Below are 25,160 nucleotides of genomic sequence, written 5' to 3' on the forward strand. Positions count from 1 at the left end.
AAAAGGCTCTTGAACCTGCTCAGAGCGGAGAGGAAGACAAATCCAGATGTCAAGATCCAGAAGGTACATTCCTCTTATCCCTGTGATTAACAAAGTAACTGTTGTTTCTTGTTCCTTCAGACTATGGAGGTGAATGATTTCACTTCCACAGTGGCTTGCTTCATGCGACTCTCCTGGGCTGCAGCTGCAGGACGACTGGACCTCGTGGGAAGTAGTCAGCCAATAAAAGAGAGCAACACTTTATTTCCTGCTGGCATTCGAAACAGACTTAGCAGCTCAGGTAGGTTAATTGTGCCTCTAAACCAATCTAAGGAAAGCGTTTGGTTTATTCTTAATTGAACACTTTTGAAGCTTTTAGCTGAATTCCTTGGAGTTGGATTCAGTGATCCTCTTGGGTCCCTTCCAACTCAGGATATTGTGTGATGGAATTACACAAATCTGAGCAAAATGCTGTACGTTCATGTGGCATTTGGAGAAGTTTTTTTTAAATTGCAGAGAACTGACCAGAAGCTGAAAACATCTGAAAAATGTACTGGATTACAGCACTTGTTTGTTCCTTAACGCAGGAAGCAACTGCAGTTCGGGAAGCGAAGGAGAGCCAACCGCGCTGCACGCAGGTATCTGCGTGAGGCAGCAGTCCGTATCCACCAAGGATGCTCTGATTGCTGGAGAAGCCCTGTCTCTCCTAGTCACCTGCCTTCAGCTACGCAGTCAGCAACTAGGTATGAAGTACAATTGGATTACTCGCTATTTGCAGTGTAAGTAAGGTGGGGTGAAGGATTTTGGAGATGGATAAGTACAAAAAAAAAAATCATGAGAAACTTGTAGCTTTGTAAACTGAGTCAGCTCGAATTTAAAACAATATTTCATTTAAAAAACACAGGGGTGTTCTTTCCAAAACTGAAGAACGGGTGGCCTGAAACAAGGCATGTAGTGCTGTGCCTTAGTGAAGTGTTTTGGGAAAGCTGACTTACTGCCAGTCTATAAATACTTGCACTGGCTTTGAAGTATGTGATTTTGTAAGTGCTGCTGTTTACATAGCTCGTGTTCAGCACTTGAACCTCTCTGGACAGGAGGTGTGAACCTTGGGGGTGGTGGAAGGACAAGGAAAATACTCATGCAACCTGGTGCTGTTTGGGGATGGGGAAAGGAGCAAATAGCCCTTACTGCTTTTCAGTGTTGACAGGGGATGTTCTCCAGGTTCTGTGGTAGTTTAAACACTGTAATTTACTTTAAAGGATCATTTTTAAAAAGATAGCCTGGCATTCTTCTGTTCTAGGATCTTTTTACAATTTGCCTTGTGTTGCCGATTTCATCATTGACATTCTGCTTGGATCACCAAGTGCTGAGGTGAGGGTCTTCTCTGAAAACTTCCTCAGTGTTACGCTTCTGAAATGTGTCTACTTTGATCATTTTGTACGGTCTTGAAGAACAACTTGTTCATTACAAATACTCCAACAGTGTTTTGTATCTGAATGAATAACCTTTGTGTAATTGTTAGTAATTCCAGCATCTAGTGATGTGTTGGTAGAAAATGCTGAATTATTACATTCTTTAGGCTTGTTTAATCCATGAGGCACAGGATTGTACAGTGGCTAGTCTAAAGAAAATGCAGAATTGTCTCTCCAAAATGAGAATAGAACTAGTACTTTAGAGACAGTTCCAATAACTTCTGTCTCAAAAGATTTGGAAAAAATCTAATGAACTCTCTGAACTTTTGAGAAATGCTTCCAAATGTCAGAACCCTTCTAAAATTCATTCTTTCTGATTGAAGATTATTCTGGATATTCTGACATCTAGAAGTCATTGCACCTTTTCCACCTTACCTGAATTTATAATCTGTGTTTAATAACTCATCAGAGCTTTCTAGCTCTGGGATGAAAGTGGATTGCTCAATCCCTATAAATAGAGAAACGCTGGCTGGGGGCGCAGAGTTCATAGTCCAGTTTACACAAGCTTTTCAGCATCTTTTCAGTTTGATTTCTAACAAAACAAGTGTCTTTTTTTGCAAACTTTGAGCAACTGCTAGTGTTTGACTGTGACACTGTTTCAGATTCGTCGTGTTGCCTGTGACCAGTTGTACACCCTTAGTCAGACAGACACATCGGCTCACCCAGATGTACAGAAGCCAAACCAGTTTCTCCTGAGTGTTGTTCTTGGTGCCCAGCTGCCCCTTTGGTCACCAACCAGCATCATGAGAGGAATCAACCAGAGGTAAGTCAGATGTGTGTTTATTGAGGAAGCAAATGCATCAGTGTTTTACCTGAGTACTGCTGTGGAAGGTACAGGCACAAGGGATTAGGACTTTGCAAGTCTGTTGAAAATAGACATCCCTGTCACTCCCCAGATAGTTTTGGAAGTATGTCAGTTGAAGAGAAATAGAGCTGAATTCTCAAAGTACAGCTCTGACTCGGTGAGCTCTTACAGTCTGCCTTATTTGACCTCCCTTTTGAGATGTGGCAATTGCTAAATAGCCCTTCTCTTCCTAGGTTGTGGTCATGGCAGTCAGAACCTGGCTGGAGCCCTGTATGAGACATAGAGGTGATGGGATGTATGAGGGTATCATGGAATTTATGTGATAGTACGGCACAGGTCAGATCAGAAACCAATCCTAAAGGCTTCAGTCTTTTTAGTGAAGTCTGGACCTATGCCTTCACCTGAGTTCTTGTTGCCTATGTTACCAGTGGCACCTGTAAAGGCTGTAGGTGTCAGTCCTGTTAACTTGTCCCTGACTGGCCAAAGGTGGTTCGATTTAACTGTACCTTTAGACAGCAATTTCTAGAGGAATCTAAATAAAGGAGTAACTGAGAGGTGTTATCATCATCTGATAATTAACTAAAATTGTTAGGAAGGAAGAAAACAGGATCAAGTGTTATTCATAACATATAGCACTAGCTGTTGGGAAGGAATTTGTTTTAAAGCTGCGACATGTCCATGCAGAAGTGTACCTAGACAGCTATGCTATTTTGGATTAGATGGAGAGAACACACAGGCCTTAAAGGCATCTGCTTAGAAAAATGCTTCTGATATTAAATTAAACCTTTCTTTTCTTTGTACCTGTTTCAGACTTCTCTCCCAGTGTACAGAATATTTTGACCTGAGATGTCAGTTACTGGATGACCTCACATGTAAGTCTACTCAGATACTGTACAGGCACGCATGTCGTTCTGACTGCACCTTCCAAGCACTTCTTTCCTTAAACAAGAGGTAGAATTGCCTTCCTGGAGGGGTTACTACACCGTGAACTCGAGGTGGCCTGCTGGCTGTCCTGTTGTTAACACCTGCCATGGGCTGTTCTTGGCGTGTTGTAATAGCAAGGCAGCTTACTCCTTTTGGAAAGCGAAATGAGTTCTTTTTGTGGAAGGTATACTTTGTACACATCGCTGGGGAAACTAGACCGTTACCACACTGTTTAAAATTCTCTGTTTTTATATTCTACACTTAGAGCTGTTAATTTTTCTGCCTTTTCTTTTTCTCATGCAGCATCAGAAATGGAACAGCTAAAGATAAGCCCAGCTGCCATGTTAGAAGATGAGATCACCTGGCTGGACAATTTTGAACCCAACCGCACAGCTGAGTGGGAGACGAGTGAAGCTGATAACATCCTGCTAGCAGGACACTTGAGGCTCATCAAGACTCTCCTTTCACTCTGTGGGGCAGAGAAGGAAATGGTTGGTAAGTATTCCTTTGTACTCAGAAGTGACTAGACTAGTGTGGGTCCTGCATAGCACTAACAGGTAACAGAAAATGTTTTGGTGGGTAGACAGTACCTGTGAAGACACTATAATATATTGGTAGAAGTGATACAGAGCTGTGAGTAAGGTTGGCAGTACTTTTATTGTACCTTTGGCATTTGATAAAATATTTGGATATGCTTCTTGTTGGTACGGTGCTATTAACTGATTTTGCTGTTACAGAACACCTTTTGACATCTGCAGTGATAATGTAAGTATTCAGCAACAGATGTTGATTGCTGTGTTACAGGTTCATCTTTGATTAAGCCGCTGATGGATGATTTCCTCTTCCGAGCATCCAGGATTATTCTGAATAGCCATTCTCCAGCAGGCAGTGCTGCCATCAGTCAGCAGGACTTTCATCCAAAGTAAGAAGCGCTTTTTTTGTTCATGTCAGGTTTTGTCCTAGTTCTCATGAATGCAAATGTCATACTGGGAGTTAATATCAGGTTGGAGCATTTCTTCAGAGCATGCCTTTCCTACATAAAGTTTCCAAATAATACGTTGTACGTTTCCTACGTAAGTGTCCAAATAATGTTTTTGAGTTCTCCTGTCACCCAAAATCTTTGCTTTTCTGTAATTCTAAAGCCTGTGCTTTGTTTTAGATCAGTGATGAACTGCAAGCACAATGAAGTGCTGTTTTCAGGATTCCAGAGAGTACTCCTTTAGCTCATCATGGCTTGGGAGGTTGGCTGAGTTGGAGCATGAGCAGGAAACAAACTGCCCAAGCCCCTTGCAAATGAGAATCTCAAACGTACTGCTGTTTTCTTTCTCCCTTCAAAAGAACTGTCCCTTGTAAAAAGTCAATGCTGAGCAAGTCTCCCTGCAGCTGAGATAACCCAGACTATATCAAATGGGAGGAAAAAAGAGCTTTCTCTTTCCTCTCACACCTGCCTTCTGTTACTGCAGTATCTGAAGGGGTGGGTGAATTAGCTCCTGTGGAGTTTTGTGCTGCTGCAGCTGGATTGTTCACATTACACTGACTAGTTGGCGTTAGGGTTGGATCAGGCATATCTGCCTTTCCACAAACCCTGCAGAAGGTTCCAGTGGAGCATTTAGGAACCCCTGGACTGAATGGGACTTGCTACACCGTAGTGGTTGGCTTCAGCTTTGCTCCACTGCAGTTCATCTCAAGCGTGCTCTTTTATTTGCTCAAAGGAAATCAAGCCTTTTCTTTGGCTTTCAGAAGAAAGGGCTAGTGTATTGGATAATCCATGGAAAAGGGCTAAGTAAAGGTGTCCTGTACTGGTTTAGCACAACTTAGGTCTAAGGTCACCTCTTGTAGCATGTAAGTTATCTGATCTAGCTCTTTGAAAGCTTGTCTCCCAGTAAAGAAGTCACCATGTCTCCATTCATGTTGCAGTGCTAGGGAATCTCTTTGTCTGTCCTCAGATACAACAGATTCTGTCACCTTTTTAGGGTACCTAGTTTTCCTTGCTGCTGGCTGTTAACAGCCAGTGTCTCCATGTCAGTAAGGGAGGCTTATTTAAAGGAGCGTTTCTGGTGCTGCTCTTCTGATTCTTTTCTTCCCCTTACCCCTCGCAAGAAAGAAAAAATAGCACTCTGCAGTCTCCCAGGAGTGTTTTATCATTTAAAGTGTTCCTTTTGAACATTAATTGCCACTTGCTCTGAGTAATGCGGCTTTCTGGAATTAGAAATAATTGAGTCATCTACAAAACAGATCTCAAATGTGGTTTTCTTTTAGGTGCAGTACAGCAGATAGCCGATTAGCTGCTTATGAAGTGTTAGTAATGCTGGCTGATAGCTCACCTTCCAATCTCCAGCTTATTACAAAAGAGCTGCTTTCTATGCATCACCAGTGTGACCCTGCACTTACCAAGGAGTTTGATGTAAGCAAGAAGCCTTTTTTGATTTGTATTAGCGTGGTTTGGAGTACTGTGTATGATCTACTTAACCGCTCCATTAATGAAGGTTCCATGGTCTTTAATTTAAAATGAGAAAAAGCAGACAAGTAAATGCAGACCCATTTGATCTTGCTCAGAAGCAAATACTCCAGTGAGTCTTTGTCAGTTATTATCTGGCTAAGAAAGAAGTGTTTCTGAAATATCACCAATTTTATTAAGATAAATTTTAGCCCGTTTGTAACAGTTGTGTGCAAAGTGTTAAATACACAAATGAACAAACGTTGCACTCTTGTGATCTTTCAGAATTTAAATTCCTGGTTTTCCATTACATTGCTCTTAACAGCTCATAAGGTGATTATAAAAGCCATGGTATGTTGTTAGTCTCATGCTTTTTATAACTTACTGGGACAAAAAAATGTGTTTGTCATTCTAGTACCTTCCACCCGTGGATAGTCGCTCCATTTCAGGATTTGTGGGATTGAAGAATGGTGGTGCTACTTGTTACATGAATGCCGTCTTCCAGCAGCTGTATATGCAGCCTGGTCTCCCAGAGGTAATAGGTTCAACATGCAGTAAATCATCTTTTTGAAATTACTGTCACCTGAACTGCAAGTTCATCTTGGCACCATTTGTAAATAAATTGTTAAAAAAAAATGTATGTACATGCATATGCATAAATACATACACACAAATATATGATTTAGAAGTTGTGCACTGGGTTGTGACAACGTACAGCAATAATTTTGCCAAGAACCAATTTAATAAGGTTATTTGTTTCCTTCCAGGCCTTGCTTTCCATTGATGATGATACAGACAATCCAGATGACAATGTGTTCTATCAAGTTCAATCTCTCTTTGGTCATTTGATGGAAAGCAAGCTACAGTATTATGTACCTGAGAACTTTTGGAAGGTATTGCCTCTTTTTGTTTGGAATACAGAGCTTTCCTACTTAACAAACAAGTAGTCATGTATTTGGCCTTTTCTCATTGCAGAATTTCTGCTTCAAGTTCTACTTCAAAAAGTCAAAACATGCAAAAATAACCTTTCTTTTTTAAAATCACTTTCTTTAGTGATATGTATATGGAACAACCACCTTTTTATATATATTTATATTTTATATAGATTTTCAAGATGTGGAATAAGGAACTTTACGTTAGAGAGCAACAGGATGCTTATGAGTTCTTCACCAGCCTTATAGATCAAATGGATGAGTACCTCAAGGTAAAAACCTCAGGGATTTCTTTCCTTATTTACATGCATCTCCTTGGTACCTTTTCTGTCTTCCTCCTTTTGTTCTTCAGAACAGAAGGCAGACAGCCATTTGCCTTATTTTGTAATCTACAGAGTATTCAGAAGTTTAAAATTCTTGGTCTTTCACTCTGCAGTATATCCAACTGATGTTTAACTTTACATCTCCAACAGAAAATAGGAAGAGACCAAATATTTAAGAACACATTTCAAGGTATCTTCTCTGATCAGAAGATCTGCAAGGACTGTCCTCACAGGTAATGTTAAATTTAGCATGTTAGTTACCGAGTTATGTGCTCCCATAACTCTTAAAACATGTAGGTCAGGATAGCACGGGAAGGTAGAGCAATATGCCTTGGTGAGCATCACAGCCCGTGGGGCAAAGGCAGTGTTCTTTCCTCAGCGTATGTCTTGTTGATGCACGTTGGACAGGTTCTGCTCTCGTCGGTGCCTTGACTGTTGTTCCTGCATTTAGGTATGAGCGTGAGGAAGCCTTCATGGCTCTCAACCTTGGTGTGACTTCATGTCAAAGTCTGGAAATATCATTGGATCAGTTTGTTAGAGGAGAGGTTCTGGAAGGAAGCAACGCCTACTACTGCGAGAAGTGCAAAGAAAAGGTATTGGTTCTTAATGTATGTGCAGGAAGATTCAACTGTAGCTTAGTGTTTTCTTGAGCATTACTCGGTCGTAGAAGCCACACTCTGTGAGACTCTTCTACGCTGAAGACATAAAAGGTTAAATCCATAAATCCATGCAGATTACATCCTTTTTTCCCTGTAACTCATATTGTAGAATGTTTAGAGGGATGGCGGGATGGTAAAATGTTCTGTAACATACCAGCCCAGTGCGCAAACTCTGTAATAGCTGCAGTAGTACTTTATCTGTAGGTATTACAATCATCCCGTGGTGTTCCTGCCTCCCACGGCTGTATTGTACAGCAGTTCAAGAAGCTGGAATTGAGCAGCTGTAGAAGAATACTACAGAATGCCTGAGGTATATAGATAGAGGTGATGTTCTTTTTTCTTTTTAAGAGAACTACAGTGAAGCGCACATGCATTAAGGTCTTACCTAGCCTGTTGGTGATTCACCTGATGAGATTTGGCTTTGATTGGGAGAGTGGACGTTCTATTAAGTACGATGAACAAATAAGGGTAAGAATTTTTTTCTGTATGGCCTGCCCCTCCACACACTTCATGGAGTGGACTCTTACTCTTCCTATTATTCAATCTTCCTTCTCTCCCCCACGTGTTGATACAGAGGTTTTGAGTATGCAGTACACTTCAAAAAAATTATCATGCTACAGAGAATAAGTGGTTTTTCTTTAGAGCTTTTCTTGTCTTCAAAATTGTCAGTGTCATATCAGAAAGCAAGAACAAAAAACCTATTTAAAGTTATCTTATTTAACTTTAGTGTTATAAGGATAAATTGTTGAAGTACCATGTTTTCCATTGTTGTTTCCAACGTGGGAGGTATTAATAGAACTTTCATAAAACTACCCTAAGTGTGACCACAGTATAATTTCTCAGTTAATCAGAAATACCTCTTCAAACAGTTTCCCTGGATGCTGAACATGGAACCTTACACTGTGTCGGGGATGGCTCGCCAGGACTCATCCTCGGAAGTGGGGGACAACGGTAGAAACACGGATCAAGGAGGCGGAGGCTCCCCAAGGAAGAAAGTTGCCCCTACAGAAAACTATGAGCTCGTTGGTGTGATTGTTCACAGCGGCCAGGCACATGCGGGGCACTACTACTCCTTTATAAAGGACAGGAGGTAATGGTCAAGAAGAGTTTTGTGTGGCGGGGTTTGAGAGTGGTCTAAAGGCTACTTGTTGTAGGAAGATATAGTGAGCCATTCGGATCTCTGTAGGAAGCACCCTTCCCTTTCTTAACACCCAGCACTGTGGGCATTAAGACAATAACACAATAATGTGGGACACTGTATTATACAAGTCTCTGGAATTCTTATGGAATCACAGAATCAGGCCTTAGTTTGGGTTGGAAGGGACCTTAAAGACCATCCAGTTCCAACCCCCCTGCCATGGGCAGGGACACCTTCCACTAGACCAGGTTGCTCCAAGCCTCATCCAGCCTGGCCTTGGACACTTCCAGGGATGGGGCATCCACAGCTTCTCTGGACAACCTGTTCCAGTGCCTCCCCACTCTCTCATGTCCAATCTAAATCTGCCCTCTTTCAATTTAAACCAGTTACCCCTTGTCCTGCCACTACAGGCCCTTGTAAAAAGTCCCCCCTCAGCTGTCTTGTAGCCCCTTTAGTCACTGGAAGGTGCTATAAGGTCTCTCCAGAGCCTTTTCCAGGCTGAACAAGCCCAACTCTCAGCCGTTCATCATAGGAGAGGGGGTTCAGCCCTCGGAGCATCTTCGTGGCCTCCTGGACTCTCCAACTGGTCGATATCGTTCTTATGCACTTTGTATTGCAGTTTGAGGATGCCCTATGACCCTTAGTTGCAGGTGACTTGCTTCTCATATTTTTAATCAAACTTATTCTTTTAAAATATAACTTTGACATGGATTGAATTAAGCTTTGTATTTACTGTCAAAACAAATGTGAGTTCAGGGTTGTCATTTTTAGGGTATTCAGAGTGGTTTGGTTTTTTTACTAGACAATCAAGTAACTTTTGTCTTTTTCTGTTTTAATCACAGGGGATGTGGAAAAGGGAAATGGTATAAATTTAATGACACCGTTGTCGAAGAATTTGATTTAACTGATGAAACCTTGGAGTATGAATGTTTTGGTGGAGAGTACAGACCTAAAGTCTATGATCAGTGTAAGCAGAAGTACAGATTGATTTACAGTAGCTTTATGTTTCAGTAGATGTAGAGCTCCGTCGATTCTATCTACTTTGAGTGACTTGGTCAAATATTCCTTCAGAGGCAGGGTTTTTTTCTGTTTACTGAAGGATGTAACAGCTTGTATACAGCCTAATATTAATTGAACCGTATTTGCTGTCTTTCGGCGCTTTGTAGACTTAGCAGCAGAGGATATTCCAAAGTACAATGGCACATTGTTAAAATAGTTTTTAAAAAGCCCAAAAGAACACCACAAAACAGGCCTAAAATAGGCTAGTAAAAATTACTGTGCTGGTGTGACATCATATAGTTAAACTTGTCAGTGCTTTAAGGAATTCATTCTAAATACTTTTCCACCAATATTCACTTGTTTTATAGTTCTGATAATTATCTTTATTTTAAATGCATATGTCTTTTGCAAAAACATTTTAGAATTCAGTTTTTCATTACTCTCTAGCATAGACTGATGTTTTGATCCAGCAGCTTTATACTGCCAGGGTGTATATTATTCGCACACCCAATTTCACTTCCCTGTAGGAATGTAAGAGGTACTAAACCTCCATAGGCCTTCCTCAAATGCCTTTTCTCCCACCAGCTAACCCGTACCCTGATGTGCGTCGGCGCTACTGGAATGCCTACATGTTGTTTTACCAGAGAGTGTCCGATCAGAACTCTCCGGTCTTACCAAAGAAAAGTCGAGTGAGTGTTGTGCGCCAGGAAGCGGAGGACCTCTCATTGTAAGTTCCTCTTGTGTCTGTGAAGGTTTCTCTTGTGTTGACATCTAGTCGCTATCTTCAGAGCTAGGAAACAAATAATGCCTCTTTGTCAAAGGAGTATGCTGACCCTTGCGTTGCTTTTTAGTGTGCATATGGATTTTTTTAAACTGCTTATTGTTGTTTTTATTTCATCTTCCATACTACTGTTGCAGTAAGAAGTCCAAACTGACTGACAGAAGTATTTAGGCTGTAATCTAAATTTGCCTTAAGAGGATACTGGCTGTACTGATATTTTATAACAATTCTACAGTTCAGGTTTTAGGATTTCATTATTTACCTTGAGCTTGCATGTATTTCAGATCTGCTCCATCTTCACCAGAAATTTCACCCCAGTCATCGCCTCGACCTCACAGGCCCAACAGTGACCGCCTCTCCATCTTGACTAAGCTGGTTCGAAAAGGAGAAAAAAAGGGTCTTTTTGTAGAGAAAATGCCTGTGCGGATATATCAGGTAAAGCATGCTGAAAGCAGCAACTAAATCCTACTCAAATACAAGTATGTAATAAGAGGAACACAGTAACTTTGAAGGTGGCCTTGAAGTCATTCCCTTCTTGAAAGCAAAGCTAGAAAATAATTCTAGATTCTGACAAAAAAATCATTAACAAGCTGTGCAGTAGTACCTTATTATAAGTTTTGCTGTCCCTGCGACTCATTGTTCTTTGCTTTGAAGGAACTGCAGGCAAATTAGCCAAATGTGAGATAACGGCAGCAGTCAGCATGCAAGCAGGGTGAGATGAGGGCAGAGAAGCAACTTCATTTGAAGTAGATTTCCTTTTTGAGGAAGAATGGAGAAAATTACAAATTGGTCATCCTCTAGTTCTTGAGTTCATGAGTATGTTAAAGGGGGAGAAGAGAAACCAAAACCAGCTTCAGTTTTGTTCATGTCTGTTAGCTTATGTAATACTGAAGATGTTCTCAAGGGGAAAACAAGGATGTCATAGGCAACTTTGCAACTTCCTCCTTTTTCTTTTCCCTTCATGATTTTTCTCATCTGTTGTCTTGTGTTTTGATGTCCTTGGGAGAAAAATGACTGGTTTGTACAAATCTTCTAAGCCTCCTATATGTATTTCCCCCTCTGCTGAAGTAGTGATTCAGAGTGTGAGTGGAATAGGTCTGACGCTGGCTTTAAACACCACACACCTTTACAGAAAAGGTGCAGTTTTAGTTAGAGAAATGTACTTAAGGGTTTTTTTTGCCTTCTTTTACAGATGGTGAGAGATGAAAACTTGAAATTTATGAAGAATAGAGATGTATACAGTAGTGATTACTTCAGTTTTGTTCTGTCATTAGCTTCACTCAATGCTGTAAGTACCTAGATTTTAATCTTGGAGTGCTCAGAATATGTTGGGTGGAAAGGGCCACAGAAGCTTTTTGGGTCAAAACCAGGAAAACTGGAAGAGAAAGTGTTGACTTACTCAGGTGGAAAAGGAAAAATCAATTCACTGTCTCCAATGCTTTTTCCTGCTGATAACGTCTGTCTTAAAGCTGACTCCAGCCCCCAGTTGTGCCAGTAACACACACCTTTTTTAATGATGCAAGCTGAGCTCTAGAGGGACAGAAATTCCTCTTCGTATGGAAGATCCAAAAGTTGGTGTTAGTCCCCTCACAGTGGTTGGACTTTTATTGGAAATGCAGTTTCCATTGAGAAAACCTTAATTAGGGTGAGGATTACCAAGCGTACGGGAGTGAACCAGAGAGAGTCAGGGAGTTGCTTAAATAAGCAAACCAGCATTTATTAAATCCACAGATCTAGTGGGCCTTACAGCAAGTTTGTTCCTGTTTTGGCATATTTGTTAACTAGCAGAATCAGCACTGGAGACCTGTATTTAGTGCCGAAAAATGCTTTGTTTTACTTTTTGCAAATGAGGTGAATGAATAGAAGATGTATTTAAGAGACAGCATATGCGCTGCAGGCATACTTCTGCCCTGAATTAAATTTGGTGTTTCTTTCAGACTAAGGTAAAGCATCCTTATTATCCCTGCATGGCCAAGGTGAGCTTACAGCTGGCAGTCCAGTTCCTTTTCCAAACCTATCTCCGAACCAAGAAGAAACTCAGGTATGGCCTTATTCTGGGTACTACTCTGAGGTTTTCATGCTTGTCATACCTACAGCACCTTGAAATACTGTGGGCAGCGTAGACGTTCGCGGGAATAGCAACGCATTTCCGCTTCCAATGGGAATCCCATTGGAAAGAAATCTGAGGGAGGATGGAGGGTCATGTATAACCTGTCAGTTTGCTGCCTCTCCCAGCTGTCCATTATTTCGGTGGTAGTGGTTTGGGCATGGAGAGGATTTAAAGACGGAAAATTGTTCTTAAATACTAAGTGTTTTTGTCTTAAGCCATCTAATGTATGTTCAGTTAAAGTAAAAAAACAGGTGAACAAGAAACATGGCTTAGGTTTTGGAGGTGGTTTTTCTCTTTCATTACTGACAGTTGCCCCTGTTTTGTTAAAGGGCTGATACAGAAGAATGGATTGCCACCATAGATGCACTGCTCTCCAAAAGCATTGATGCTTGCCAGTGGTTAGTTGAATATTTCGTCGGGCCAGAGGGCCGGGAGCTTGTGAAGTAAGTACTGGTAATTCTGTCCTAGGTGTTTTGTGTCTCATGGATGGATAAAGCTTCCTAATAACATCATCTGGTCCGTACTGATGTATTCCCAGAGAGTTGACTGTGCACATTATTTAAACAGATACTCTGAATAATCATTTAGGGGTTTATTTCTAGTGTTTCCTCAGACTGTGCAGCTTCCTGAGTAATAGTGAAAATCTAATAAAAGTAGTGCAGTGTATGTGGAGGAAGATGTAGATTTTTAATTCAATGGAGTGCCTTGGAATGTGCTTAAGTTTGTCTAGTCACTCCTGCAAGTGGTGAGAAAAGAGAACGTGGTGAAAGCGTTTGGGGTAAGAGGAATTAAATATTTACCTGACAAAGATCACAGGTGGACTGGAAAGAATTTTTCTTGCCAAGCTCTGGATCAGTTAATAGGTGTTTTGAGAACACTTAAGACAAATTCTTGGAGAACTGACACACTCAGAGGGATGTGTCAGTGTAAAGTTGCGTTGGAAGACAGGATCCTATGATAGCTTTCGGTTACAGCTCTTTTGATATTTGAGTGAACAAATATAAATATTACAGGCCTTACTAGTGACAAGCAGGAGTGCAGAAAATAAGGCTTATCCGCAGAAGTACAATACAAAAAGTATGTGGACTCTTACCATTTTTAAAATAACAAACACCACGCTTAATCCTAGTAACCACGTGTACACGTTGATTCCAGTTCTCTTTGCAGCTTCGCCTTTTATCTTCCAGGACTTTCCTCCTGGAATGCAGCGTAAGAGAGGTGCGAGTCGCTGTGGCCACTGTTCTAGAAAAAACCCTCGACGGTGCCTTGCTTTATCAGGAGAAGGTTAGTGTCGCCTCGGCACCGATGATCCCGTTGGTGGGGTGAAAGGCTGTCGTCTCGATGGCGCTTGTAGCTCTTCGTTTCTGGAACAGGTTCATGCTTGTCTGCTCCTACCCTGGGAGGTAACATGCTGCTGTAATTCTCAGATTTGGAGTTCAGAGTATTAGTTATAAACAATTCTGCCTGTTGTCAGCTTGTCTCATAAACTGACACCACATACTCTATTGATAGTTTGGAAACGGTGTTTTCTTAAGATTTATTCTGTTTCTGTAACTGAGACATTCCAGAAAACCTAATTTTTTAACTGATTCTCCTTCCTCACCCAGAAACCTATAGCAACAGTGACTGAGCTTTCTTGTTCTAGAGAGACTGTAGTTGTCATCATTGTTCAAATGTTCAGTTTTCTATTAGAGAATTTTGGCAAGTAATTATAGGAAGTGCAGCTTTGTTACATTTGACTGATCTTAATATTGTAGGAAAACCCAGCAGGAAATTTGTGGAAAGGAGTAATATGTAAAATGTCTGAGATTCACTTATTTCTTGGTGTACTGGAACCAAATTATTTCTATTAGCAGAACTCAGAAGTGTTATCTGTGTTCTGGTGTATTCCTGTAAGTTGTCAGTGGTGGCTTGGACACTTAAATGTCCAAGTCTTTAGTCTGAAATAATTTTGGGTTTGATTTTGGGGTTTTTTTAATGTCAAATTTTAATATTGGGTGAAATGAAATGTTTTTTCTGTCTGGTTTCTGGGGTCTATCCTTTTTCATCCAGCGTCATGAAGGAAGGCACTACAGTTGTCCAGTAGTAGGGAGATGAACACTTACCGTGTAGTTTGGTGGTTTTTGGTTACTTCCTCTCAGCTGTTAACTGAGATGTAATAAATTACACACCAGTGTGTATGCCCTTAGTGTGCTTTGATGCAAACTGAGCGCTACCGTTGCTGTTTGCATAGTTGAGCGTGACAGTACGCTAAACTGAGACCTGGAGCGACAGTTTACTGCTAACCCGGTTTGTTCTGTGTTACTGTGATGACTGGAATGTTTGAACAGTGGTTCACACTGGGAGTAATTTGAATTGCTTTAAAAATATTGCAGACTTGTGTAACTGCTGAGTTCCACCCCTTTGAGCAAGTTAACCTACGTGCCAGCGCTGTCGATCCTTCCCTGTTCCATACATGCAGCGTTCATTCAGAAGAGTTAAAAATGGGAAGGCTGCAATCCTTAGCTTTTCATATTCATCACAGCGAGCGTAGCTGACCATACGTAGGATTTTGTTAACCGTACTGTAACTCGGAGATGTGAAACTCTTAGTTTTTAAGCAGTAGGTGACTGTTTTAATTCAAATTAATAATTGTTTTCACAGTTAAAAAGTCTACATCAATTACTGGAGGTGCTACTTGCTCTGCTGGATAAAGATGTACCTGAAAACTGTAAAAACTGTGCTCAGTATTTTTTGCTATTCAACAACTTTGTACAGAAGGTAAGAAACCGTTATTTTTTTTCATGTTATTTTAATTTTGAAGGGCAACAGTAAAACAGCTAGTCCTGCGCATTCATAGGAGGTGAAACTTCTCCAGAACTTCTATTATTCTTTTTTTTTTTCCTGGTTGTTTTTTTAAGGTACATGGCTTTTAACACTGGATTAGGAGAAAATCACACAAAAATATACAAGCAAAAGATACCTAGTGAAGATGTCATTTCTGAAGTCTGAATGTTGGGTAGCTGGTTTTGGGGGTGTGTTTGGCTGTTCTTAACGAGGGGGGGAAAAAAAAGAATAAAAATCAGTTCAGGATTTTCGTCCTGTCGGAAACAATAACTGACTGGGCTGTGCTGTCAACCCCTCCTGGTTTCTCTCTACTCCCCTTGTTCTTTTTGTTTTTTATATGGCACTCATTTTGCATATACTGATTCTGGTCTGGTTTATATAATGTGCTCTACGTAATGAGACAGGTTTTAGAGGTGCAGCTTATTGATATTTGTGACTTTTTGAGTAAGAAATACAACGTTTAGCCACAACACTTCACTTTTGTTCCCTAGAGTGTTAATTCTTTACCTGCGCAGGAATGTGACTTGTTATGTTGTCTAACAGCAGGGTATAAGGGCTGGCAGTCTCCTCCTCAGACACTCTGCTTTGAGGCACATGATCAACTTTCTCCTTGGCCCCACCCGGCAGAGTAACCAGGTAAAGCTTCCGTAGCATGTGGGTTTGTGCCGCACTTCGTCCGTCCCTGGCTTTTTATAGTATTTAATTTATGGATAAATACCCTTCACGTGGTATAATGGATTATTCCTTGGGTTATTTTGTAAACTTGATGCAACTCTTAGTCTACCTACATGTAGTTAACCTGAAAATAGCTGTGTTGGCAGAAGTCAGCCTCATACTTTTGTTGATGACAAAATTTTTACCAGCTTCAAAGTGTTAGAATGTGGTGGTGGACTGTTAAGGACATCGCTTTGTTTTGACTTCGCAGAAGTTGACTACGTCGACAAATCAAATGTTCATTAAATCTCTCTTTTGGCTCAAGCAGAATCGCAGGTGGAGTTCAGCACAAGCACGTGAGTTTGGATATCTTCACAATACTGTAGCACTACTTGTTTTGCACTCTGACGTCTCCTCACAGAGAAACGTTGGTAAGAATTGCGTTTTTACGTTTGGGTGGCTTTGCATTTCAGTTACTTTGGCTGGGAGGAGCTTAGTATCAGTGTGGAAAAATACAGTCCCTTTGAATTTAGGGCAGTAATGATCAGTATACATTTGATAACCTTAATTTGCTGTAAATGTAGTGAGAGGCTGTGGCAAACAGCATTACAGGCGCTTCAGGGAGAGCGGGAATCTTGGTATGAACATTATTGTGCCTCCCACCCTCCCCCGTACGCCTAAAAGGTCTTTCCTCATGTGAGTAAATCAAGCTATGTCGTTGTTGGCTGGGACAGATTTGCAGCCTAACAGGCTGTGGTTTGCTAGGTTTGTTATGCCTTTTGCTAATCTGAAGGGGAGTGTTTAGGCAGAGCTGCTGAATAACAAGCTATGAAATACTCTCCTAGCTATTTCTTTCAACAGACAGATACCCAGTGAGGAGTAATGGGTACAGGTTACTCCTGGGGAGATTCCATTTGGATACAAGTGGAAAACTTTTCACAATCAGAACAGTCAGGCTTTGGAATAATCTCCCCAGGGAAGTGGTGGATTCCCTAGTATCGGACACTTTAAAGATTCAGCCTGAAGAAGAGGCTCCGGGGAGACCTTATTGCAGCCTTCCAGTACCTGAAGGGGCTGCAAGGAAGCTGGGGGGGACTTTTTGCAAGGGCCTGTAGTGACAGGACAAGGGGTAACGGGTTTAAATTGAAAGTGGGGCGGTTTAGATTGGATATCAGGAAGAAATTCTTCATGGAGAGGGTGGTGAGGCACTGGAACAGGTTGCCCAGAGAAGCTGTGGATGCACCATCCCTGGAAGTGTCCAAGGCCAGGCTGGATGAGGCTTTGAACGGCCTGGTCTAGTGGAAGGTGTCCCTGCCCATGGCAGGGGGGTTGGAACTAGATGGTCTTTTAAGGTCTCTTCCAACCCAAACCATTCTGTGATTCTGTGATTCGTCTGGACAGAGTGCTGGGCCATCTTTGACAGTGCTTTTGCCAAGAAAGGTTGGCCCAGATGATCCTTGAGGTCCCTTCCAGCCTGGTATTTTGATTCTGTGAAATAAAGATAATAGAGAAACGAGTTGAAGTCTTTTTAAATTCCTCCTTCAGGAATCACAAGTTGTCTTTTTAAAAGAATAACTTGATTTCTGCCCTAGAGTTAAATGTTTCTGGAGTTGGAGGCAGTCAAAAAAAACATAACAGAAGGATGATAAGGATTCTGAATGTGATGTATGTCCAACAGTGATTGGGAGTGAAACTAAAACTCAGAGTACTGATAGTAAACACACACACTCTGGCCTTCTTGCAGTTCGTTTCCCTGTTTTGTCACTAATGTAAATGACAGTTTAGTGTGTGGGAGATTGTTACTCGGAGCGGCACTGTTTGAGCTATAGGCTGGTTGAGATGAATGTCATTAGAGGTGGGATGGTGCCAGATGAGCAGCAGTGTCTTCAAGGCAATTAGAACAATCTGATTTATTAGTGGATTGTTTTTGTATTTGCTGTTATAGCTCCTGGTCTCTTTAAGCAGCGTCCACCTCTAAGCATCACCGCTTCAGGGCCGCTTTTGACGCTCCATGAAGAAGTGGAAGCCTTGTTATTCCTGTCTGAGGGAAAACCTTACTTAATGGAGGTATCTGTTCTAAATTCTGCCCTGCTTGAACCTAAAAGCTGGTCGGATGTTATGTCTTTGAAGTATCCTTACATGGAAAGCACTGAATATTTAAAAAGCAGCCAGCTGGGGAGTATGTAGTTGTTATTTTGAGCATAAGAAGGCGGCACCTTTGGTTTCTTCTTGCCACCTTCTTATTTTCCAGTATAACTCTAAACTTAGGGGTCTGGTTAGAGAGTTTACGAAGTTAGCAGAGAGAGCTGAACACGTTTTGCAAGTGCCCGTGCAGTCAGTTGCCATATGTCAGCTGGAGGCGCTAACTTGAGTTGCTCTGTTCATGCAGAGGTCGCGGGGGTCAGCTTACTGGGCATGCTGGGAGGGAAAAAAAGCATCCTGCAAGGAAAAGACTAACATTCTATAATATACTTGATCTGTCTCTTAGAAATAATGGTATGGCTGTGTCTGAAACTTTGCACCTTTCTGGTAGGTGATGTATGCGCTGCGGGAGCTAACCGGATCTCTGTCGGTTCTCATTGAGATGGTGGTGTACTGCTGCTTTTGTAACGAGCACTTTTCCTTTACTGTGCTACACTTCATCAAGGTACGGAGACAATCAAGATAAGCTTTTTGCATAGGTGTTTATTCTAGGCTGTGGTCATACTGTGTCTTAGGGGTTATAAAGAGGCTGGGATCTGCAGAACAATCAGTACAGTTCATTGGATTTGGGGGGTGAGGGTTGGTGGGTTTGGGGTTGGGGGTTTTTTTTTAAGCTTTTACTGTTTAAAACAACGAACTTCCAAAAATCTGTAAAGTTGACTTGTAATTCTTTGCATCATCATCATATTTTACTAAGTAATTTTATATTTCTTACATGCAGACTCAGCTGGAAACTGCTCCACCTCACGAACTGAAAAACATATTCCAGTTACTCCATGAGATACTGGTAGGTGAAGGGTAAAGACTTGGACAGGGTAGATTTTATATTGATGCATAAGAAAAAAAAATCAGGACTGCACTGGTAATTGCAACATCCAGGTGTCTTCTAATCCTTCACCTTGGAGTGTTTATTGCTTTTCAAATTGCTGCCTTGATAAATCCAGTGCTGTTGGAACTTCACAAGTATGATTTGTTTGTCATGTTGAGGGGGTTACAACCGTTTCGTAGGTACAGGTATCACACACAGCTTGCTTATATTGATCTTCTTCCTTCCTAACAGGTTATTGAAGACCCGTTACAAGTAGAGCGCATCAAATTTGCCTTTGAAACTGAAAATGGATTAATAGGCAAGTAAGCCAGTGTGTGAGCACTCCTGTCTCCTACTGACCCCTTAGGTTGATGATGGTTCATATCATCTCCTACTTTCTAATCCTCCTCAGGGTTTTTTGGTTTACTTCTCAGGGAAAACAACTCGACACTGTTTCAATTAGCCACCAGCACCCCACAAAATGCTCTAAGATAAATCCAAAATAAGCATTAGAATATTAACCGTTAGAATATTATATTAATGGCAAACTGGAAGGAAATTTAACTGGAGAAAAAACAAATTATCTCCCACAACAGCAGTGGATTAACATAACAGAGTAGCTCTGTGAATCCTGTAAGCTTAAAAACTAACTTTTATCTCCTCTGTATCTCAAGACACTGTGAATATTTTTGTTTTGTCAGCATCCTAATTAACGCAGAAAGAAACTGGTTCAGCATGGGAGGGTGCTAATACTGCTGACTGCAGGATAGCCTCATACTCTGACAGGTAGCTCCCATGTGTTGCTGCTCGTTGTCCCTCTGTTTGATACAGGAACTTTACTGGAGTGAAGTTACTAAGGCATTCAAAAGCAACAGAAAAGTCCCAGAAGTGGCGAGAGTTTACTTCATATGAATTGGGGAAGAGGCTTGGTGTGCAAGAGAAATGTGGGGTAGCCACATGATGCTCAGAGAACACCTCTGATCACATAGTGCAGCTTGGGCATCTCTTTCATAGCTGTTTGGATGAGGAGCTGCTTCAGATTGTGGCTTTCACCTTCAGTTATTTTGGATTCTGTTTTAGTGAGCAGTAATGTTTAGCTTTGTTCTTTACTTCTCTCTTACACTCTCCTGTTCAGTAGTTTCCACGTGTGGCTGATAGAAGACAATATGCAGTGGTGTAAGAGAATAGCTTAGTGGTTGTTTTATTTCTGGGTAAATTAGTCCCACTTGGACCAATTCTGTTCTGTAACTTAGACAATACGTGGCCTTTTTTCCTCTACAGAGGGCTGCAATTATTCAACTGGATTTTTATGTTGAAGGCTTCAAGAACTGCTGTGAGTTTTGGGAGAGAAAGCTGTAGGTTTACCTTGGGGTTCCTTTGCAACTGAAAAGCAGCCAGTCTCACTGCACGCGGACTGTGACCTGTCCCTCACGTGGGCTAGTTTTACCCCAAGAAAGGAGTCAGCAAGTTTTCTGTGGCCCTCGACAGGGTGTTTGTGCATGATTTGCAGTCCTCTGGTGCTGTAGTTTTCATTATCTGCGGTGCTTTGGCAGTAAGAAAACCAGAAATTTACAGCTCCCTAGCAATTGTTTGCCAACTTCAGAGCTTTACTAGGATGTTGTCTGCTGACTGCTAAGGACAGGGCAACTTTTGAGTGGCAAATCTGATTGTGGCAGCTCCGTGGAAATCTTTGAGCTTCGCAGAGTCAAAATCTGTTAAAAGATGGAGGAATTCATGGTAGAGAAAGCTTCCTGGTAGGAATGGCCTGGGATTTTGCCCCAGTCTCCCATTGAAGAGTTTCGTGGCTGTTGAATTCTGCTGTGCTTGTCCGTGTGAAGAAGCTGTAAACATTCTTCTACTTCTGCAAATTCTGATCCAGGTGGAAACTGGTTCATTTATGGGGGGTTCAAACAATGCTTTTTCCTTCAGATAGATAAAACCGTAGCGAATATCTAACACCGAATGGATTATAGGGGAAGAATAAGTGCATTAGGAGAGGACTGTTTAAAAATCAGGCATTTGGAAGAATTAATGCATTTTCACTTTGATCTACTCTTAATCCAATAGAGTTGTGGAAGTACTCAAAACTGCTAGCAGCAGAGCAGTGTTCAGCACAAATACTCGTGCTAACACCTGTGGAAGTAACATCAACCACCTCAGTTAAAATTTTAGCCTCACCTTCTGTTTTCAGGCGCGCCGGGACGCGGAAATCTGAAGTGAGGGGGTGTTTAACCTGTGTGTTTCTCCCCACAGCCTTGATGCACCACAGCAACCACGTGGACAGCAGCCGCTGTTACCAGTGTGTCAAGTTCCTTGTTACTTTGGCTCAGAAGTGAGTAGTACGGCTCTCGGAGTTTAACCTCACCCCTGCCTTAGGCCCCTCTGTGATTATTGAGGCTGCTACTCTTTCTACTTTCCGTCAGCTTCGTCTTTCCTTACTGTGGTGTAGGTGATGCTCAAAGGTCTTGGTAGTACATGTGTCAGTATGAAACCTTTACTGAGTAGCACCTGAGATGAATTTCTCATACAACAACCAGTAATAGCTGTTTAGGAAGGCAAAGGTCAGCTGCATTCCGTAAAGTGGCATTAAAACCAAGATCAACATAAGGGAAACATCCCAGTTTTCTGAAATATTATTATTCCTACATTGTCTTTGTTTAGAACTTGGCACGTGTCCCAGTAAAGCATAGTTCTGAAATACATGCATCTGTGTAGTAGACTTTGTGTAAGCTTTACTAGGCATTAACTCTCTTGCTAATTCCGTTAATAACAGGGCTGTACAGCGTGAGTCAGAGTGTGCAGTGACAACGGTGCATGCAGAGGGCAGTAGTGCAGAGAGAGACGTTTAAGTTGGCCAGAATGCCTTGTTCGTGACTAATGAATATCATTTCCATTTCCAAGGTGCCCTACTGCAAAAGATTATTTCAAGGAGAATTCCCACCACTGGAGTTGGGCCGTGCAGTGGCTACAGAAAAAGGTAATTTGGCTGGAACTTTGCGGACAAACTTGCTTTGTTTACAGTGAGAATGATGGAATCTCTGTCCTCAGGATGACTCTAAAGACAAAGTAGAAGCTACTTCATTTTTCGCAAGGACAGTTTGGACGTAGCTAAACCTGGTGCCTGCAAGAACTTCAGTAGGGTCCCACATCTTTCAGGCATCGGTGTGTGTACAGTGAATAAAACCACGTGTGAATGGTCCTAATGATTATTCCTTGCCACGGGGGAAGCTTTCAGTGCCACTGTACGTGTGTTAGACGGTTTCGCTTTTCTAAAAAAGCGGTTTTCCTTTGATGCGAGAGAATGTGTAACGGAGTGGGTTCCTTACGGGACATTGGCAGCTTTGCACAAAACATAGCTGTTGACAGCAACAGCTTTTGCCTCCCACACGTGTGGTTTTTGGTTTTCCCTCTAAACTTCATGTAGGTTGGCATCTTTAACTACCCAAGGACACTTTGGAAACTTCAAGCTCGGCAGAATTGGCCCAGATTTGCCTACGGGCCAGCAGGGCCAGGCTTGGTGTCCCAGCACTGCACATACAACACGACAGTGTCCCAGCTTCAGGCTGCCTTTGCGTCCCGACAGCTGCTGCCAGACAGATGTCGGATGCGTAAGCGAGTCCTGCACCGAACGCCGGCAGCAGAATTAGTGGGGCGCTTGCAGCGCAGCTGGCACAACCTGCTGACACTCCGCTATCGAAATACAGTGAGCTGACGGGTCTGGGTGGTCAGGCTGTATCTGGTTTTGCTTTGTTCCGGCTCACTTAAACCCTGGATCCACTCCGGCTGGCATCCAGTAACTTGCGTGCTCGTACGCTTTCCAAATAAAGGGAGCTGGTTGCTGGTTTTCAGCTGAGGGGGAAGAGCCTCTCTGACTGCTGTCCCTGTGTTACAAGTGCACACGTTGTGCCCCAGAGCTCCGGCTCATCGACAGAGGATTCAGGAAACTTGTTCCAGACTTGTTAGTTCACCTGCCATCGCAATTGGATGAGGCTTTTTACACATGTAAAACCCACGTGGCAATTTTATGGCTTTCTTGGCTCTTTATGCAGATGTCTGAGCATTACTGGGCTCCACAGAGTAACGTGTCCAATGAAACATCGACCGCAAAAACCTTCCAGCGCACTATTTCAGCACAGGTATGTGTCGGTCTTGGGAGACAATGACAAACTTTGGGTTATTTCCTTTTTTGCTTTTCAGTTAGAGTCTTTGGTTTTGGCAACTTTATGTACTCCGGTGCCCTTAAGACCATTCTTCCTTTAGAAGCCCAGACTCTGGGGTTGTTCCTGAAAAAACTAACCCTTGAATATGTTAGTCGACACCTCCCAATCACCTGTGGTGACTCAGCTATCCCGCTACAGCAGCTGTATTGTTTCAGAATCTGCTTTAAAAAAAAATACACTAAGAAAGGAAGGTATTACCGTGGCCCCTGACACTCTCTTGGACTGTTTCCAACTCAGGACACGCTGGCCTACGCCACAGCCTTGCTGAATGAGAAGGATCAGTCTGGAAGCAGTAACGGGTCAGAAAGTAGCCCCGCCAACGAGAACGGCGAGAGACACCTGCAGCAGGTAACTATGGGATAAGGGCGTGTTCGTCTGCCGTTGCGTTCCCCTGAGGGCTTGTTCCCGGCGCTCGGCTCGGAGCCGTCACTGGGCGTAGACACAGTAATCGTGCGCCTTACCGGAGTAACGTGCCCTGTCTCTCTCTCCCCGTCCCTTGTGTGTGCTGAAAGGGCTCAGAGTCTCCCATGATGATCGGTGAGCCTAAAAGTGACCTTGATGATGTTGACCCGTAGAGGATGCCCGTGAACACGAGACCAGATCAGCTCACACGTGTAATGCCTGGTACCTACTGAAACTGGAGTCCCATTGCTTATGCTGTTAGAGGAGTCTGGAAGAGGAGTGGCTTTATAGGACCGGAGGCAAGGCTGGAGGAGGAGGTGGTTTTGCCAAAAGCTAAAAGCATTTCTTAGCCACGAAGGCTTCAGATCAATAAATGCTCTAGAAAACTGCATCTTCACCTGCGGTAGCTTATGACAGTCCAGACGCCGAAAACAGTTTGTCAAGAAGATTTTTATCAAGTACACAAACGCTAGTGGTTGAATTTTTATGTGAACATTAAATGAGTGAATGTAAAACTGTTGCTTTTCTGTGATGCTGCAAAAGAAATTCTTTTGGTTTTTATACAGGAAAAAAAAAAGAAAACAGACTGCCCTTATGTATGGAGGGCACATTTTTAATCTTTCTGATGATATTGAATAGGAATATTCAAATTTCTGTAAAGATGTGTGATGACTTACATTTCATTGTAAAATATTAGTTGAAAGAATGGGTTTACATAAGGACTTCTCTATTTAATATGTCTCCCTGCTAATTTGTAAAGCTCTTTATGAGGAGGATCAGCAAGATCGCTCTGTAAGGAGCGTGATTCCTCACGGAATGGTTTGGCCAAGGAGCTCTGGGATGGGTCATCTTGTCTGGTGCCCTTCCAAAAACCACAGGCAATTGGGAAGGGCAGTAAAGGAAAAGCTTTGTTCTCTGGGTATGCAAGAGTTCGTTATTAAAGGGTGTTGGTGGATTGAAAGAAAAAGTTAATGAGTAGTTTAAAAGAAAAAAAAAAAGCACTTTAAGATGGAATTTTGTTGCAGTTTTACTCATTAAATTTTTTTAACCTTTGGAGACATATTGAATAAAATGCAGTCTCAATCATGTGATCTGCAATCACTCGCTTACGCTTTGAAATTACTGAGAAAGTTGGTATTGGTTGTACATGATGAATAATCCCTTGAGTGAGTTGGGAACGCTGTCGTGCAGATTTCACAGCCGTTTTAACGCGGGGAAAAGAATGATTTGGCTTTGTTGGTATGTGCACTCGACCAGGCAACATTTAAAATATCACAGCTCTTTTGGGTTTGCTCGCAGCCAACTGGAGAGCGGTTGGGTGGAGCTGAGCACGGCGTTGTTCGCCACGTCAGGTGCCGTTCAGTGATTTCTGGCTCTGGCTACTAGCTGCTTTTGTGCCAACTAACGCTTCACCTTCTGTACGTTTTGCGTTTGTCACGTTTTCTGCACTGCTTTTTGCCTTTATTTATGGATTCTGCCTTACTTTGAA

The 25,160-nt window shown here is 42.1% G+C and overlaps 1 protein-coding gene across 1 annotated transcript in view; it reads left to right on the forward strand.

Moving 5' to 3' along the window:
• USP24 (ubiquitin specific peptidase 24) overlaps positions 1-24,628 on the forward strand; it is a 50,962-nt gene extending 26,334 nt beyond the window's left edge. The window contains exons 33-66 of the mRNA XM_010146642.1: positions 121-280; positions 567-722; positions 1,280-1,350; positions 2,054-2,214; positions 3,067-3,128; positions 3,484-3,675; positions 3,985-4,102; positions 5,440-5,584; positions 6,033-6,152; positions 6,385-6,510; positions 6,723-6,821; positions 7,023-7,105; positions 7,324-7,465; positions 7,880-7,999; positions 8,401-8,621; positions 9,512-9,636; positions 10,254-10,395; positions 10,734-10,884; positions 11,642-11,737; positions 12,387-12,490; positions 12,889-13,002; positions 13,747-13,843; positions 15,203-15,319; positions 15,929-16,021; positions 16,368-16,470; positions 17,985-18,106; positions 18,573-18,686; positions 18,963-19,028; positions 19,302-19,368; positions 21,303-21,381; positions 21,951-22,026; positions 23,099-23,185; positions 23,507-23,617; positions 23,782-24,628. Of these exons, the coding sequence (XP_010144944.1) occupies positions 121-280; positions 567-722; positions 1,280-1,350; positions 2,054-2,214; positions 3,067-3,128; positions 3,484-3,675; positions 3,985-4,102; positions 5,440-5,584; positions 6,033-6,152; positions 6,385-6,510; positions 6,723-6,821; positions 7,023-7,105; positions 7,324-7,465; positions 7,880-7,999; positions 8,401-8,621; positions 9,512-9,636; positions 10,254-10,395; positions 10,734-10,884; positions 11,642-11,737; positions 12,387-12,490; positions 12,889-13,002; positions 13,747-13,843; positions 15,203-15,319; positions 15,929-16,021; positions 16,368-16,470; positions 17,985-18,106; positions 18,573-18,686; positions 18,963-19,028; positions 19,302-19,368; positions 21,303-21,381; positions 21,951-22,026; positions 23,099-23,185; positions 23,507-23,617; positions 23,782-23,844 (3,903 nt within the window). The 3' untranslated portion in view covers positions 23,845-24,628. The remainder of the gene's footprint in view (positions 1-120; positions 281-566; positions 723-1,279; positions 1,351-2,053; positions 2,215-3,066; positions 3,129-3,483; positions 3,676-3,984; positions 4,103-5,439; positions 5,585-6,032; positions 6,153-6,384; positions 6,511-6,722; positions 6,822-7,022; positions 7,106-7,323; positions 7,466-7,879; positions 8,000-8,400; positions 8,622-9,511; positions 9,637-10,253; positions 10,396-10,733; positions 10,885-11,641; positions 11,738-12,386; positions 12,491-12,888; positions 13,003-13,746; positions 13,844-15,202; positions 15,320-15,928; positions 16,022-16,367; positions 16,471-17,984; positions 18,107-18,572; positions 18,687-18,962; positions 19,029-19,301; positions 19,369-21,302; positions 21,382-21,950; positions 22,027-23,098; positions 23,186-23,506; positions 23,618-23,781) is intronic.
• Positions 24,629-25,160: the final 532 nt, after the last annotated feature.

Source organism: Eurypyga helias, unplaced genomic scaffold, assembly GCF_000690775.1.
Source record: "Eurypyga helias isolate BGI_N326 unplaced genomic scaffold, ASM69077v1 scaffold4482, whole genome shotgun sequence".
NCBI lineage: Eukaryota > Metazoa > Chordata > Aves > Eurypygiformes > Eurypygidae > Eurypyga > Eurypyga helias.